The 16,092-nt window shown below is 42.4% G+C and overlaps 1 protein-coding gene across 3 annotated transcripts in view; it reads right to left on the bottom strand.

Moving 5' to 3' along the window:
- The window catches only part of hip1 (huntingtin interacting protein 1), a 67,859-nt gene extending 53,243 nt beyond the window's left edge, over positions 1–14,616 (bottom strand). For 2 of the 3 annotated variants that reach the window (XM_083773893.1, XM_083773895.1), the window contains exon 1: positions 14,194–14,616. In XM_083773893.1, coding sequence (XP_083630019.1) covers positions 14,194–14,322 — 129 coding nt within the window. In that variant the 5' untranslated portion in view covers positions 14,323–14,616. Of the gene's footprint in view, positions 1–4,366; positions 4,989–14,193 lie in introns of those variants that run through there. The other variant, XM_083773894.1, reaches the window with a different exon arrangement.
- Positions 14,617–16,092: the final 1,476 nt, after the last annotated feature.

Here is a 16,092-nt window from a genome sequence, read left to right as displayed (position 1 = left end):
GCTCAAAAAGAACAGTCACTCTGCACCTCTCAGGAGCATCTACAGGCTGAGTTATACTTGGCTAGTGTGCAGTGTGCCCTGCACTGGGAGTCTGTCACGCACCACTGACACTGACACACAAGTAAATAGACTGTAAACAGGGTTCCCACACATTTTCCCCACACCATTTTAACTAAAAATCATTCAGCACAATAATGACTAATGAGTCTCTAACTCCTATGTGCAATGCCCAAAGACAGGCAGTGTAGCAACAATAAAGCATAGAATAGAATATATAATTCCATTCCAAATGTCATGCAATTACGCAGCCCGTTCGGCAAAGAAATTACTTATTTTACATATTTCCTGTAATGTTATGATATGGAAAATGTTTTTTTTTTTTACAACAGTAAATCAATGGATAGCCAACTATTTCTCCAGGACCCTTGATAAATTCCAAACCTTTTCCAGGAGTTCAAAGATATAAAATATTTCCTGGAATTTCATGACCGTGGGACATTGGGAACCCTGTATAAATCAAACTGAAGGAGAGGAGTCAGAGGATAGAATACTAGAATATTCTGCCTGCTCACTTCTCCCATGTGTGTCTACTAACTAAAGTGTGTCCCACATTTGTCTATCCTGGGGAAAGACAAAACAAACAGAACTGCATATAGAACCATTAGGGCCACACTTGAGGCCACTGGAGTTAGCCATAACACAGGCTGCTTGTGCCATTCAGGGGCTGTTTTTAAACAATCGTCTTACAGCACTGAGTGAACGGATTTGTTTTTAGCACGCTCCCTCAGGCAGCAATATTGGTGCCGTGATCTAGACACTTAAAACATGCAAACCGTCCTAATGTTTTATACAGCACTTTGCCTTGTTGTTGAAATGTGCAGAATAATAAGTAAAACATGCCCACTAAAAATAGTGCTGCACGATTCTTGCTCGAATCTAGATTCTCCTCCACGAGAATTGAGATCACGGTTCTCACACACGATTCTCATTTTTGCCATGAAAATGAAAACTAATTTAGTCTGTACTAGTTTCTGAACATTATTACATTCTAAATGTGGCACGTGGAGCCATCTACTGTGGCTTTAAACAGACATCATCAAAGTGCTTGACTTGTATTGATTGACAGCCAACTAGCGCTGCATGATTCTTGCTGAAATTTAGAAATGGGATGAGATCGCATACGGTAGGAGTCTGAATATAGATTTGATTAATTGTGCAGCACTACTAAAATGGAAGCAGAATTATAAGCACTGGGGAGTGGTGAAAGTCAGTGAAAAACACGAAGAATAATTATGAGATTATTTATCAATAAAATTAGCTAAAAACTCCTAAAAACAGTGCGATCGTTTCCAGCTAAACACACTGTGCTGCTTTATTACCCCATCAATAACAGTGTGTCGTCCCGTGATGCAGATATGCCTTGTGGGATGACACTGTCCCCCGAAGAGACCATTAAGAGCCTGAAAACAAGGAGCTCCCTGCTCTTCGGTATAGGTATAGGTAGTCTCTGTTGAGACTGTTGACGAATGTCAAATTCAAAGGAAAAGAGGGCACTGTTTTTCCTTTATTTTTTGATGATGGGTTCTCAATTAGTTCAGTAGGGTGACCTCAGAGCAGTGGACTTCTGTTCCTGGTTGGGGGGGCAGAGGTGGAGGGGCAGGTTGGCAGCCAGGTGGTACTGCTGAACCACACAAAACACACTGTATCAGTGGCTATCAGTAGTGTACGAATGTGTGTGTGTGGGGGGTGTAGACGGTTGTTTATAACTGTGTGTGTGTGTGTGTGTGTGTGCGCGCGTGTGCGTGCGTGTGTGTGTGTGTGTGAACTGGCATAATAAAACGTTTGGCCTAAGCCCCACAGCTGGTTTTATGAGCCTCTCCTAACAAGACAGCTCTTTCTGTAGTCTCCTGTTGAAGGAGCCTCCCCTACACCACACCACACTACACTGAAGCTCACTTTGCTTTCTCTAACCAGCGGAGCTTCCTGGAGAACTGGTGATGTCATAGACACACATTATAAAAGGAACATCTGTGCAGCTGAATGAGGCTCCCTGCCTGCTCCACTTGCTCCTTTTAGTCTCTGTTTAAGCTAGCACTAGCATGATCACTTCACAGCACTGTGTGCACTGCAGCAAGGTGATAGGTTCTTCAGTGTTTTTCTTTCCAAAGAGGAAGTCCAAGGACTTTGGACAGAGTGTGACGTGATTCAGAACCAATTGCTGCATCTAAGAACATAATAACGTGTACCGTATAGGAAATAGCCCAGCAAATCAAATGACGTCCTCCGGTGACTCCATGTGACGGAGTCACAGCTAGTCGTTCAGGACTAGGCCAGATCACAGCCCATATGGGGATGATCTTTACGTCATTTCCAGGAAGTCTTCACCAGTTGAAATATAGCTGAGCCAGAATAAGCTGAGCCAGACTAGTTATGATATGACTTAAGTTGATCTGGCCTCGATCAGACTCTCTCTGATTCATCCAGGGACGTCTGTCTTAGTGGGCAGAATTTATGTTGGTTGAAATCAGGTGCTATATTCTGGGCTTGATCTGACTAGTCTTGGTTCGACTTGATCTGTCACCAATTCGTCCGGGTACTGACCGTGCTTGCTGGGAGGAATCAAGGGTGAAACACAGACAAAACGTGTCCGTGTAGTTTTCCGAAGCACACCTTGATGTTGGAAATTGACCTGAAATTGCTGCTTGATTTCATCAAGGAATTCTGACTGACTCTGAGACTTTCCCCCTTTTTTGAGGGGCCCCTCCTATATTCAGCTATTAGTAGGGATGCAACGATAAGGTTTTTTCCATTCCGATCCGAAATATTAATTTGTATATTTCCCGATATTTTGCCGATATCCGATATTTTACATAGCAATTTTTTTTTTTTACAAAATGTGCATTACCATTATTTTTGAGGGGCGCAAGCCCTCCTATATTCAGCTATTAGTGTAGATTTCCGTCCTACACAAACATTAAATTCCCATGACAATGAATGGAGAATTTACGTCATTTACGTGTTACGAGTTAAGTCATGATGAGTACGATGATAAGAGCGCCCCTCACTTCACACGGGTGTGATTTTTAAGAGACTATCTGGTGTTGACTTAACTTGTCTGGATTTTGTTTTCATACCACAATTTGGGAAATGGCAGATAACCACCATGGCAAGCAAAACAGACAGGCAAAACAGCAGCAGCTTCTTGGCAGCCTGGATTCTGTTCGCTCCAAAACTGTGAAACAGAGTTACAAATAACAAAATGGCTGGATTCTCTGAGATCGGATTTGATTAGATTAGATTAGTTCCAAATAAACTAAAACGTTCAATTCAGCTGAGATTTATAAGAGAAACTTCATCACAAGACTCAAGCTTAGTCTACATTGGAACTTGACAACAAAGTCTGCAGACAAAATGTGTTTCAAAATGTCAACTCGAGATATGATTTTCCTATGAAAATAAACCTTCCAGTTGAATCATTGAGCAATTTGACTTCGCCCACTGGTTTGGGTTTACTTTGTTTTGTTAAGTATAATCTCTGGGTGCCCCTGAGCAAAGAATCATTAAAAAGGTGTCAAGATATATAGTATTGGCAGTGAAGGTTTTGTTGCTTTGGGTCATGTTAGGCACCTGCTGTGGTTGAAGTATTCTTCCAATATTTACTGTAAACGTGAAGACAAAATATTTTGTAAAGCTTTTTTTCCCCTTTTATATATTTTGTTATGTTTGTTGTGGGTTATTTTCTAATGGCATTTAAGGCCAATGCCAATCACATTCAATGTATATGCACACCACGCAGATATAGCAGATCTATATAGCTGCCCAAAAACTGTAGAGTGTAGCATATCGAAATGTCTGTTTTTTTTTACTGTTTTACAGTTACACGAAATTGATTCATTTGGATCAGTGGGATTTGCAACAAGAATATAACCTATAGCCTATACCTGCGTATTACTCTGGCATTACTAGCCCATAGCCTACTCACTTATTTCAACGCCAAGAATAATTTGCATGTCCGTTCAACAGACATTAGGAAATGTGTAATTGTCATTCGTGTCACATTTGTCTTGTTGTGCAGCTTGGCTGGAATCGAACCACTAGTGAACAGAAAGCCTCGTGAAATAAACGAGCCTTGTAGTTCAGTGCATTTTTCCACAACAACAACAAAAACTTCCCTAGGCTACAACACACGTTGTAATGAACAAGAAAACTGCTCGAGATCAACTTGATCAGATAACTTGCATTTTACTTCTAATACTTAACTTCGCCACCACCCCCCACACCCTTAACATATCTGTTGCGCCTTTTACCCTGGCTTCCATCATGATGGGAGACTGAGAATAGAATAAGTCGAGATCAAATCACCTACCATTTTACTAAGATCCATGATAGTCCAAAGAAGAAAAAAACAGCACGGTTCTGGTGTCACCGAAGACGACGAAGTAGTGGGATAAGTTTATAAATATTCCAACAGAATGACTTTATAGTGACGGGAATAAAGCGATGTGGAGCATAACAAATGCATTGGGTAGAACAGAACAGGAGCAGAGTAGGCCGTTAAGTCAACATGTGTCCCGATTTGGCATTAAATAGATCCTTCCGTCGGTCCGTCCGTGTCCTCCCGAATGATCCGTTCCCCTGGCTGCCCTTTACGGTCCGCCGTGCTCCGTTCTCCCCGTCCTATGCGTGCTGCTCAACGGCCTGCCAGGCAGCATCCGATCCGACTGACCCGGCCGAGACGAGAGCGACGGTCTTCTCTACTCTAGAAAACCACACCACGCTCGGTAACTATATGCAGAGAGAGAGTGCTGATATCTATCTCCCCTGGCATTACAATCCTCGCATATTTCAACGCAATAATGTGAATTAAAACGCCACATAATGAGTCAATAAAAGTCTACATAGCGGTCACACAGGGAGTATAGGGCAGGATACCTTTAATTGTTTTTGCAAATAGCGCGCCCTCTCTGTTAGACAATAGCATGGATGGACCCTAGCAGAGTGGGATGGCTTAAACCTTAAACCCCCCTCCGAACTTGTTCTACTACTACCCCATGTTGGCTCTTTAGGAAATTAAGAACAGAACCTCCTAAATGCTTTAAAAATAAGTACCTACTAGTATACACCCCGTGAGGGTACTACACACACACACACACACACACACACACACACACATACTATGCAACGATCTCCGCGATGTGTGCACTATACAAAACAAACATGTGGCTGTGGCGTCCACATACTTTTATAAACAGAAGTTAAATTTGTTTCATGATTCAAACGAGGACGAGGCAGCATCGCTTCATATATCATATATGGATGGTTCGATGATGGCGACGATGCATACTAGTACTTAATTCTAATTTGTGTGTGTCTGTTTGTGTCAAAACAACAAGTCTTGCTCATTCCATTATGCTTTTCAAAGGGTGGAAACGGGATTGGAAGGGAAGCTCATCTTACATCCACGGGAGGGATGCGATTTTAGGTAAGGGCTGCCCCCATCTGGTTTCAACCAAGAATGTTGGTCATGTAAAGTCTTAGGCGGGCTGTATTTTGCGTGTCTTAAGTACCAGGTCTTATTACCTAACTTGAGTAAACTAAAGACCTGGAGGCGTGATCAATGCTCTTTGGCCACTCAGAATAGCCAAATGGCATTGATCACGCCCTAGGTCTTTAGTTTACTCAAGTTAGGTAATAAGACCTGTACTTAAGACAAAATACAGCCCTAAAAGCTTAACAAAATGCAGCGAGTTCTACTTTGAGGATCAGCCAAAAAAAAGTTACAAAATAAATAAAACAATAAATAAATATCATTGTATTTATGTGTAAATAAATTGAACCTGAAGGATAGTATTTCTATAGCCTAATTGAGAGACCATTCCATCACAAGTTTCAGCAGATTTGTAGTACTCTAAGAGGAATCTCATCAGATGCAATGAAAGCAATCAAAATTCAATTGGCCCAGCTGTCACGTGGCCCTTTGTTAATTTTGCAGCCCAGGAGCAAGGTTTTCAAACCTGCCCAATATTACTACTGCGCCGGGTCAGGAATGCATAACCATAATTGTGAGATATTATACAAGCCAGACAGATTTAAATAATGTCTGGGATACCAATACCCATAACGAAAGACATTAAACCAAAACACTGCTATGCAATTAAACAGAGCACTCGCTGATAAAGCCAGTGACAATAACCAGCATGTTGCTCATTCTACCATGGTCCCCCTGGGGATGGAAGGATACATTATACCCCTCAGACTACTCCAAACCAAACAGACGGTCTCAAGACAATGCCTGCTCTTTTCCACAGTGTCAGGCTCACTTCCTGGTACAGCGTGGGCCCGTAAACGAGGCAGAGGCACTCTGCATTTCTCACATACAGTACAGTGGTCCTACTCTGTCCACAGACTCCACACACTGGTCCTACTCTGTCCACACCGGGGCAGCGGTGGCCGAACGGTTTGCGGAGCGGTCTTGATATCGGAAGGTCGCTAGTTCGTATCCCCGGACCGGCACGTTAAAATTACCACCGCTGAAGTGCCCTTGAGCAAGGCATTGAACCCCTACCATGAAATGTTCTATGAGCAGGGCCTGGCTGTAAACAAGTTCTTGAGCTTAGTCCAGTTACCCTGGGTAAACATAGTACCTTTCCTTACACACTGACCTATACTGTCCACACACTCTCTCCCCTCTAGTCACTGTCCTAGTCTGTAATGCACATGTATTTGACAGATGTTCCAAGTAGGGATGCACGATTAATTGGTAGCATAATCGGATTTATAATCGGTTTTCACCAGCAAAAAAATTAATCTAAATTAAATTTGTGCACTCATTTCATTCAGTTCAGTCATTCAGTTGTGAAAACAGACACTTGGAAAAGAGTATAGGTTATTTATTGATTGATTGAATACTTTATTAACAGGCTTTAGGCCAAGCCCCTATAGTGCCTAGGTTTGTTTCCATCGTGGTCCTCGGTATAATATCAGAATCGGTCAGAATCGGTATCGGCAGGTATGACCCTGCAAAATCAGATATCGGTCATAATTTCATAATCGTGCACCCCTAGTTCTAAGTTCTACTCTTTTTTCTAAGTTCTACTTTTGACTCCCAGTGACACAATTAAGAACACCTGCTCCTCCTTTGAGATTGACAGGACAGACAGATATACATTATACAGTATGCTAACCCTCCCCTCGTATCCCACTAAACGTTTCAGCTTTGTAGCTGGTGAAATGCTCACAGTGCGATGATTGATGCCCGGTCCAACTTCTCAGAGGGAAGAAAAACGAAACAAAAAACATGGCTAATGCTTGACCAACTCCAAAGAATTAAGCCACTCCAACCATCTTCTTATTTAAAAAGGACTCCTCGCTGAATATCATCGAAGTTACATTTACAATGCATTGCAACAGCTGCATAGAGCCATATTAGGCAATTAGGACTGGCCCGGGTAGTTTACAATGGGAGTGCCTTCTCCCATTGTTTGTAATAATTAACTACAAATTAATAATGGCCCATGTCAGTTGGCATGGTCAGTGTTCTATACTTTACAACAGCCTTGGGCTGATCTTCTTTCTAGACTAAAGGAATTCTTAGTCAATTACATACTCATAGGATAATAGTCATTCTTATCTATTCTAATGTTGATTTTGTAATGGCTACTGGCTATTGAACAACTGATCTCTGAATTAAAAAAAACAAGGTGCACTTTAGGCCTGACGTCGAAATAAAAAAAACGTTCGCTCTGAATTTAAGAATATATATTCAAAGATTTGTGCCGCATTTTAACGATTTTTCAAAAATAGCAGACCTAAAAGCTCGTAGCGTGCCACTCGGTGGCGTGCTATGAGCTTGCATATCTGCTATTTTTCAATAGCTAAAGTATAACATAATGCTTAGTTAAAACACCAAAAGGGGTTCCCGTCCAGAATGGGTTCATATAGTGAGCAGATGTGAGTATGGGCTGTGAGTATGTGCATGTGAAAGAACACACACACACAAACAAAAGTCCATTTAGCTTTTCTCTAGTGTCCCATTCAATATTGTACAAAAGCTGTTAACAACCATTTAAATCAGCTCTGTATTAAATCCATTCTTAATGCCTGTATACCTCATCAGTCCACTTTGTTTAACTCAGTGCCCTGTCACTCATGTCCAGGGCTATTAATCAACAGCCTCAGTGCAATGAGGCCACAAACCTCCGCCTGCCTCAGTGCTTCTAATGCCCCCAGTATCGTGTGTGTGTGTGACACTGTGTGTGTGTGTGTGTGTGTGTGTGTGTGTGTGTGTGTGTGTGTGTGTGTGTGTGTGTGTGTGTGTGTGTGTGTGTGTGTGTGTGTGTGTGTGTGTGTGTGTGTGTAACTAAACTGTGGATACTGCATACGGATATGCATACGCATATGGAAAATGCATATCATCCTATGATTTTACAAGGCACGGTTTCAGGTATAGTAAGAGAAAGAAAGGATCAAGTCTGCACTATCCTTTAGGGATTTTGAGCGGCTCATCCATGCCTTTATTTATATGCGGTTGGTCTATTGTAATGCACTTTATGTTGGTTTAAAACCAAGCCTCCCTTGAAAAACTCTGCTGCACGTCTACTATAACGCCGCTTGAGAGTTTCTTTGGTCCATGTTCTGTTTTGTTTCACCGTCTGCTGCGTCAGTCTTGTACTTTTCAGTGATGTGCCTCAGTTGTTTCACTATTTCGTACTGTGTGTTCGTGCTGTTGTTTTTCTGTGATTTAGCTATAGTGTATTTGTTTTTTTATTGAGGGGCGCTAGCCCCTGCCTCCTATATCCAGCTTTAGGTGTGTGTGCACAAACTTTGTCCTACACAAACATGAAATTCCCATTGACAATGAATGGACCAAAATACAGTCTGAGCAAATAGACACTAACAGTGTCTATTTTACGTCATGATGATGTACAGCACTTTGTAAACCTTGAGTTTTGAAACATGCTATATAAATAAAGTGGATTGGAATCATTGGATAAGGCTCATCATTTATACTCCATAGTATGATGGTGTCACTTGCAGATGTAACGCCCGGGAATCGTAGCCGGGCGGTGACTCCTGAAACTCCCAAGATGGACCAGTGCAAGTGAAATGTCTGTGACCAGTAATGTCCACCTTTCATGCTGTATTGAAGAATTGTAATGTTTAGATTAATGTGTTAGACTGAATGAGTCACAGAATGTATTAATTATGGCCTCAACAGGGATCACACAGAGTGATACAAGGTTTTCCTCATGCTTTTGGAAACACTGACTGGAGGCAATGTTTATTATGTTTTTAATTGATCTGGGCTGTATGAAGTGAATCTCCTGTGTTTTACTTTTATTGTCCGTTTTGTATATGGACCTAATTGTGTCTGAAATAAATCAATCAATCATCATCATCATAAGGTCAACAGATAAGAGACACAGAAAGGGGGACCCAAAGAGGGGACTGCGAGTGAGAGGGAGTGAGATACAGATTCAAAGTGCCTGTCTGAGTCTGCCCCGACTGCGTCCTGCTTGTGCCCAAGGGCTAGTGGCCACGCTCCTCCCCTAAATTCCACAGCTGCCAGGGCACCACACAGTACTGAGGTCTGAGGGGGGCACAGGCAGGGGGAGCATCGATTCATTTACAGGTCCATAGATCCACTCACCCACCCACACACATTCATACGGGTGCAGTACTTAGTTTAGACATTAGTCCTACAACTACAACCTATCTCAAACCCTCACCCTAAACCTAACCTCCCACGGGGCAGCACACCTAAACATAACCTTAACCCATGTCTAGTCTAAACTAAGGCCTCTTTTAGACGGCGACCATCTCCATATAACACGTCAAAGTCCCGTTGCGTTCTCATTTTTTCTTACCCTTTACACGAGAACGCACACGTTATGATATGATGTGCTATTATGCTATACTGTCGCTAGGTGGCGATAACGGGCTGCCAAATAGACAGGTCACCCACGTACAAGAAGAAGAAACCTTCACGCAAGCCTGCGCAACACGGCTCTGGGCGCGCCACGGGATGGTATATATTTTATAATACATTAGGCTACATAAACGCTGCTGCCGCGGCTGCCGTCTATCACAAGGCCTTTTATTTACATCATGGTTTTACATTCAACATCGCTGATGAGCAGCACTTTGTAGGCGAGGAGGGAGGCTTGTTCAGGAACTCCATTATATCATAATGATATGGCTCTGCATCAATGTAATAAACATATACGCTGTGAGCCAACATGAGCCATGATGTCATAAGTTTTGCGGATTCACCGTTTTGCCTGTTTATATGGAGACCATAGGAAACGGTGTTCTGAATGATTTCCACTCTGGGAGGTGGTTTCACTTCGTTGCGTTTTCACCTCCTGAGAACACGGTTCTCGTCTAAATGACAGCAGCAAACGATACTTTATTTTGACGTTTTATATGAACACCATCCTCGTGTAAATAGCACCTAAGTATGCACCCCCATTCATACAGACACACACACACACACACACACACACACACACACACACACACACACACACTCACACTCACACTCACACTCACACTCACACTCACACACACACACACACACACACGTAAACGGGAAAAAAAGGAAGCTGACAAGAAGTCTAATTTTAAGATGTTAGGCCTAATTATGAAACTGTGGCGTCACTCCATATGCCACAAATTCATCCCTGTCAGAGAGCTATAGTATCCCAGAGAGGATATGAGAGGGTGCTGACGAGTCCATTTTCACAGGCATTCATTATGGTTGATATCATTTCAAAGATTACTAACTTACTACCCACACAGGCTTTCATTTGAAAAGAAACAGAAAATACCATTGGTCTTTCACAACCCTACTGTCCTGCAATCTAGGAAACAGCAAAGCAAAATTCCTACATTTTCTGGCCTGGAATCCCTGGATGTAAAGTGCAGGCCTATTTCCCGAGCTTTACTGCCATACAACTATGTGAAATGTTGGATGCAGTCTGGTAGACTACAACTGAAGCAAAATAACATACCTTGCAGTGAAAAACAAGTTGGCCAGGAATTAAATCCCCTCAAGTCTAAATTAAAGAGGGAGCTGCTATTATGAGATACAACATGTCATTAAAAGCAAAAGCAAGTACTGTGTGTTATCTGGTTGCCCTGCAAGGTTATTTTTATAACCTGGTGTGGACAATATGACAGAGAGGATTTTGAACACACCCTGGTTGTTTACCCAACTGAACACAGACAGTTTTAAAGTATAAAACGGGTAGCTTACACTGGAGCTGATGGAAAGTCTATCCAAAGTGGCAGACTGATTTAGGAAGCTTTAAATGGTAAATGGTGCATTTATATAGCGCCTTTATCCAAGGCGCTTTACAGAGATTGTGCATTACATTCACCCATTCACACACACATTCATACACCGATGGCAGCGGAAACCATGCAAGGCACCAACTAGCACATCGGGAGCAATTAGGGGTTCAGTTTCTTGCTCAAGGACACTTCGACAGTAACTCTGGGGGAGCCCGGGTTCGAACTGGCAACCTTGCGGTTACCATCCAGGCACTTATCTAGATTATCTAGATTATTTCTGATCAATGTAAAGACCATAGTCACACAAGATCACACAAACCATTAAAATATATTACAAATCATATAGAGTTGGAAACTCTGTCAAATAAATAAATAGAAATCTTGCATTCCTGACATACTTAAATTAGTCTATAGTAAACTCAATGTAAACTGACATTAAAAAAAATGAACAACTAATTGCATCATGGTTTGGTTAGGCCAAAGTCATGTTTGAACACTGATATCTAAATGACAATAACAATCTTGGACTTGTTTAATCTTGTTGTAATACTACTTCTCTTCATGGCAGCTGATTAACTTGGATTGACAAATACAAAGCACTTCCGAATCCTCACTCAATAAATGTATGTCAGATTTCTGTAGTAGGAGCCGGCGGGTTCATGTGTTTGGTCAGACGGAGCATTGGTCCGCAGACTCCGCACGACAACCTACTTCTAAGCTCCCCTGGGGCAGCACACCTAAACCTAAGGAAGCAATCCTACTCCAATGAAACCTGATCCCCTTTGCTACAATAACCATGCCATACTGTAGCTGCATGCAATACCACAGCATGAGAAGAAGCTGTATGTATACATGCACTCGTCGTCTGTTATTGATGAAAACGTTCGGAGAGTTGTACCTCAATGCAGACTAGCCACAGATTCCATATTCGTCCCAAATACAGAAAAGCAAACAAAGGGTCCCGAAAGGGGCTAAGTGCGGCTTGACAGTGACCTTTAGGGACCAGGCTTGACTTGTGACATAGAAAGCTATGTGTGTGTCTCTCAGAGCCTAGTCTAATACCATCCATGATGATCCTGCCACTGTCTGGGTGGGCGGAGACAGAACTCTTCACACAGTGCACTGTAGATTGCATTGACCATCAAATTTATAAATGCAAAGTTTCAGCTGTTCTGTTCTGTTCATTGACAGGTTGAAAACAGTTCCACCAGCATTATAGCAGGGTCATCTGACCTACTTTACCCCCCCCCCACACACACACACACACACACACACACACACACACTGGTTAATGGTAGGGGAGACGGGGGAGACCACCAGACAGACAGACAGGCTGGCAGGAAGCGGTAGTCTCTCTCTCTCCCCCCCCACACACACACACACAGATTAGCAGCAGCCTGCACATGCTCAGTGTATGGGAGACAGTGTTGTTTTCCTAACTTCATAATACATTCACATATGGCACCATCTAAATTATCTGATAATGATGTAGGTTAATCTAGTTAAATCTCACTCTGCTAGCACTTCCATGATCTCATACCACCACCATGCACTCGGGGTCACTATTGCAATGTGTCTTTTGAGAGTAGGCCTACAATAACCCTTTAAACCCAATGGCAGCTGGATATTATTGTTGCCATGCGGTTTATGTGCATAGTCAAAAAACAACATTCTAAAAAGGGACATCCGACATTGAGTTAACTACATTTCAACAGCTTTTGTTTCCCCAGCTGTTACCTCTGTTTATCACAGTGCAGTGGCGTAACTGGGCCACAGTGGGCCCCAGTGCAGATATCTTGTGTGGGCCTCCCAAAATCTGTGGCATGGGGGGGGGGGGGGGGGGGGGGTTGTGATGCGATCTGATATATAAATATTAATTCAATCTGTATGTATGTATTTGCATGTTTCACTTTCAATCAATCTGTAGGACTGCAGGGCTGCAGCCTGGCTATCAGAAATTACTTTGGACAAACTTTAGTTAAACTTGCAGAGTGACAGATATCTTTACCTGGGTTATCTTCTGATAGTGCTGACTGCTGACATGACATAATAATCCCATGATTCCCATCTAGTGTTTCATTAGCGCGACGGAACGTGACAAAATAGTCTACAGCTGAGCCTGTTGTGCTGACGACAGGCACAGACAGCGCGCCATGAACACAGTATACACACCATAGAGGCATAGATAGACTGTGAAACAAGGTGGTAAAGATAACAAGGAGAGGACAGTGATGTCACTGTTATGCAACAGGGAAGTATTATGGACTTGAAGCTGTTTATAAACCAGTCAGTCAGTGACATTGCTGACTTATCCTTGGTGTTACTCTTCCTGCGACCGATAGCCTCTGAAACCAGGCTTGCTTTTCACCGTCGTCTCGTCCTGACTCGTTTTCTTCTCTTCTTCTTCCCCCTTCATGGGCCCCTAGGGGGCGCTGGGCCCCAGTGCACTGCACTGGCTGCACCCCCTTATGTTACGCCAGTGTCACAGTGTCAAATGTGCATCGGACTGACGGTCACTGGAAGTCTGGAACTATAGGTGGTACAATGCATAAACTGCATGAACGGTATCTTTTATGATTAATGCAAAATATACATACATCATCTAATGTGATCAGTGTATAGTAGGCCTACACAATGCACATCAGAATCTAATTATAAATAGACTACAGTTGAGTACACAATCCTTGGGTTGGATTGGAACAGTATCCTCCACTGTAGCCTACTGCATGTCCAGTCCACCCAGCCAGGGCTTATACACCAATGCCCAACTAACCTCGCGTCACCACAGGCTTTCCATGCCCATTGAGCCCAACAGTAAACATGGCATGTTCTATCTTTCCCGTTCATGAAATGTAAATGTAATATAGTATAGGGTTGTTTTCTCTTTTCGTACTGTACCTGGCCTCGCTCAAAGTTCTCCTTCTCGAGTTCCAGACTGTTGGCACCGCCGCCGCCGGCGGCTGTCCGTCGGATTACTTTGGGGATAGCGTTCGGTACTTGCTGGATGGAGCTCTTCACTCGGTCCATTGTTGTTGTTGTTGTTATCCGATTGATTCAAAATCTCAAAATGAGCAGCACGATACAGTCAGGAATAAACAAAACTGTTGTCCACGAATCGTGTACTGTCAAAATGAACGGCACGCGCTAACTATAACGGTCCATGCCGCTGTACTGTACGTTGAGTTATTTGTAACGCGGTGTGTCATTTGTCAGTCAGTCCAGCCCAACGCCCCAGACAGCGTCAGTCAGACAGACAGGCCAGCCGCATGAAGCTAGACCATAGGAGAATAGAGCCATGATGGCCCATCCGATCCAGACAGACATCACTGTGATTCGTAAAGTTAACCGTTACCTCAACCACTTCCGGTACAATGTTTTCATAATACAATATTGTTCACTCCGCCCCCCTCCTCTCTATTTTTCTATACTGTACACAACTACACATTTAAAAGGTCCCTGTTTCTAATTAACTGTGTATTTGATGTATGTTTTTTTTATGTCCAGCTTTGAGGGTTTGTGTAAACACAAACATTGTGTTATAGCACACACATTGAATGCCATTGACAATGAATGGCCATGCAGTTTTGAGAGTTTGTGCAAACACAGACATTGCGTAAACACAAACATTGAAGACAAAGGTGAGGACGCAAATTGTGATTGGCCGGAATGAGATGATGTATGATGATTCTGAATGATGTATGATGGTAAGAGCGCCCCTCACTTCACACAGGTGTGATTTCTTTGCATAGAAGTGTACATTACATTTTATCAGGGGACCCTGATGTAAACCGTCCGTCAATCACAAACATGATGCGTTTGATCCTGCTCAGGCGCATGACATCGAACTGTAGGCTACTACTAGTATTATGACATGAACTTATAATTAAAAAAAAACACTGGTTTAATAAAATTCAATAATAATAATAATAACACTTGTCATGTAACCATAGTACTAAGCACCATACCACACCACACCACACCATTGAAACTTCCGGTTAGGATAGTTAAAAAATAAGAGGGATATGTTTACTAGGGATCATGTGTAGGAATGTGTTGTAGGGTAATAATAGTAAAATGACATATGTAAAGGACTGAATTAAGTGATCTGCAATATTATAATTTCACAAGCCAACTGGCTTGTTATCTTGTTAAATACATTTTAATATTATAAAATAGCCTAGATCGAGTCCTTTGATTAAGACTAGGTCTAAAGTAGGCAAAGTAAAATTGGCAATGACAAACCATATTTGTTGACATATTGCTGACATTGAGCTGTGAATGTGTACATACTGTCCACTCACTGTCCATCACTTCTTTCCATCCTATAGGCTACAGTGGTTCTCACCTTGAGAGGTCCCCATGTGGTCCCCAGCTTGGAGAGTTGGTAACCAAATGGACCCTTATTACATAATCTGTAACTCTTGAGAGCGTAAAATGTAATGTGGATAAAATCTTAGCCAACGACAACAAAATATTCCAAGTCTTGCAATGGTGGATCAAATGCCGAATAAATGGACCTTGATGTGAAAACCGTTGAAAACCATGCACATACTGTAAAAGTCCCCTTTTATGACTATGCTGCCCCCAGCTGGTCAAACATTAAAACACTATTACATGTGCAGTCACTGCAGTGCTATACCTTTAAGCACATTTTAAATCTGAGGATTTGTTTTGTAGGCCTATGCTATTTAAATAGTCTTGAAAACTGAAGGTCATGAAGGCAGTATGCAATTTACGTGGAATCTTTCACAGACTTTCATACTAGGCTGAGGAATATATCCCACCCTTTTCACATTG

The sequence above is a fragment of the Protomyctophum parallelum genome (genome assembly GCF_964188405.1).
Source record: "Protomyctophum parallelum genome assembly, chromosome: 9".
Taxonomy (NCBI): Eukaryota; Metazoa; Chordata; class Actinopteri; order Myctophiformes; family Myctophidae; genus Protomyctophum; species Protomyctophum parallelum.
Note: the sequence above shows the minus strand (reverse complement) of the source record. Positions and strands in the feature narration are given on the sequence as shown.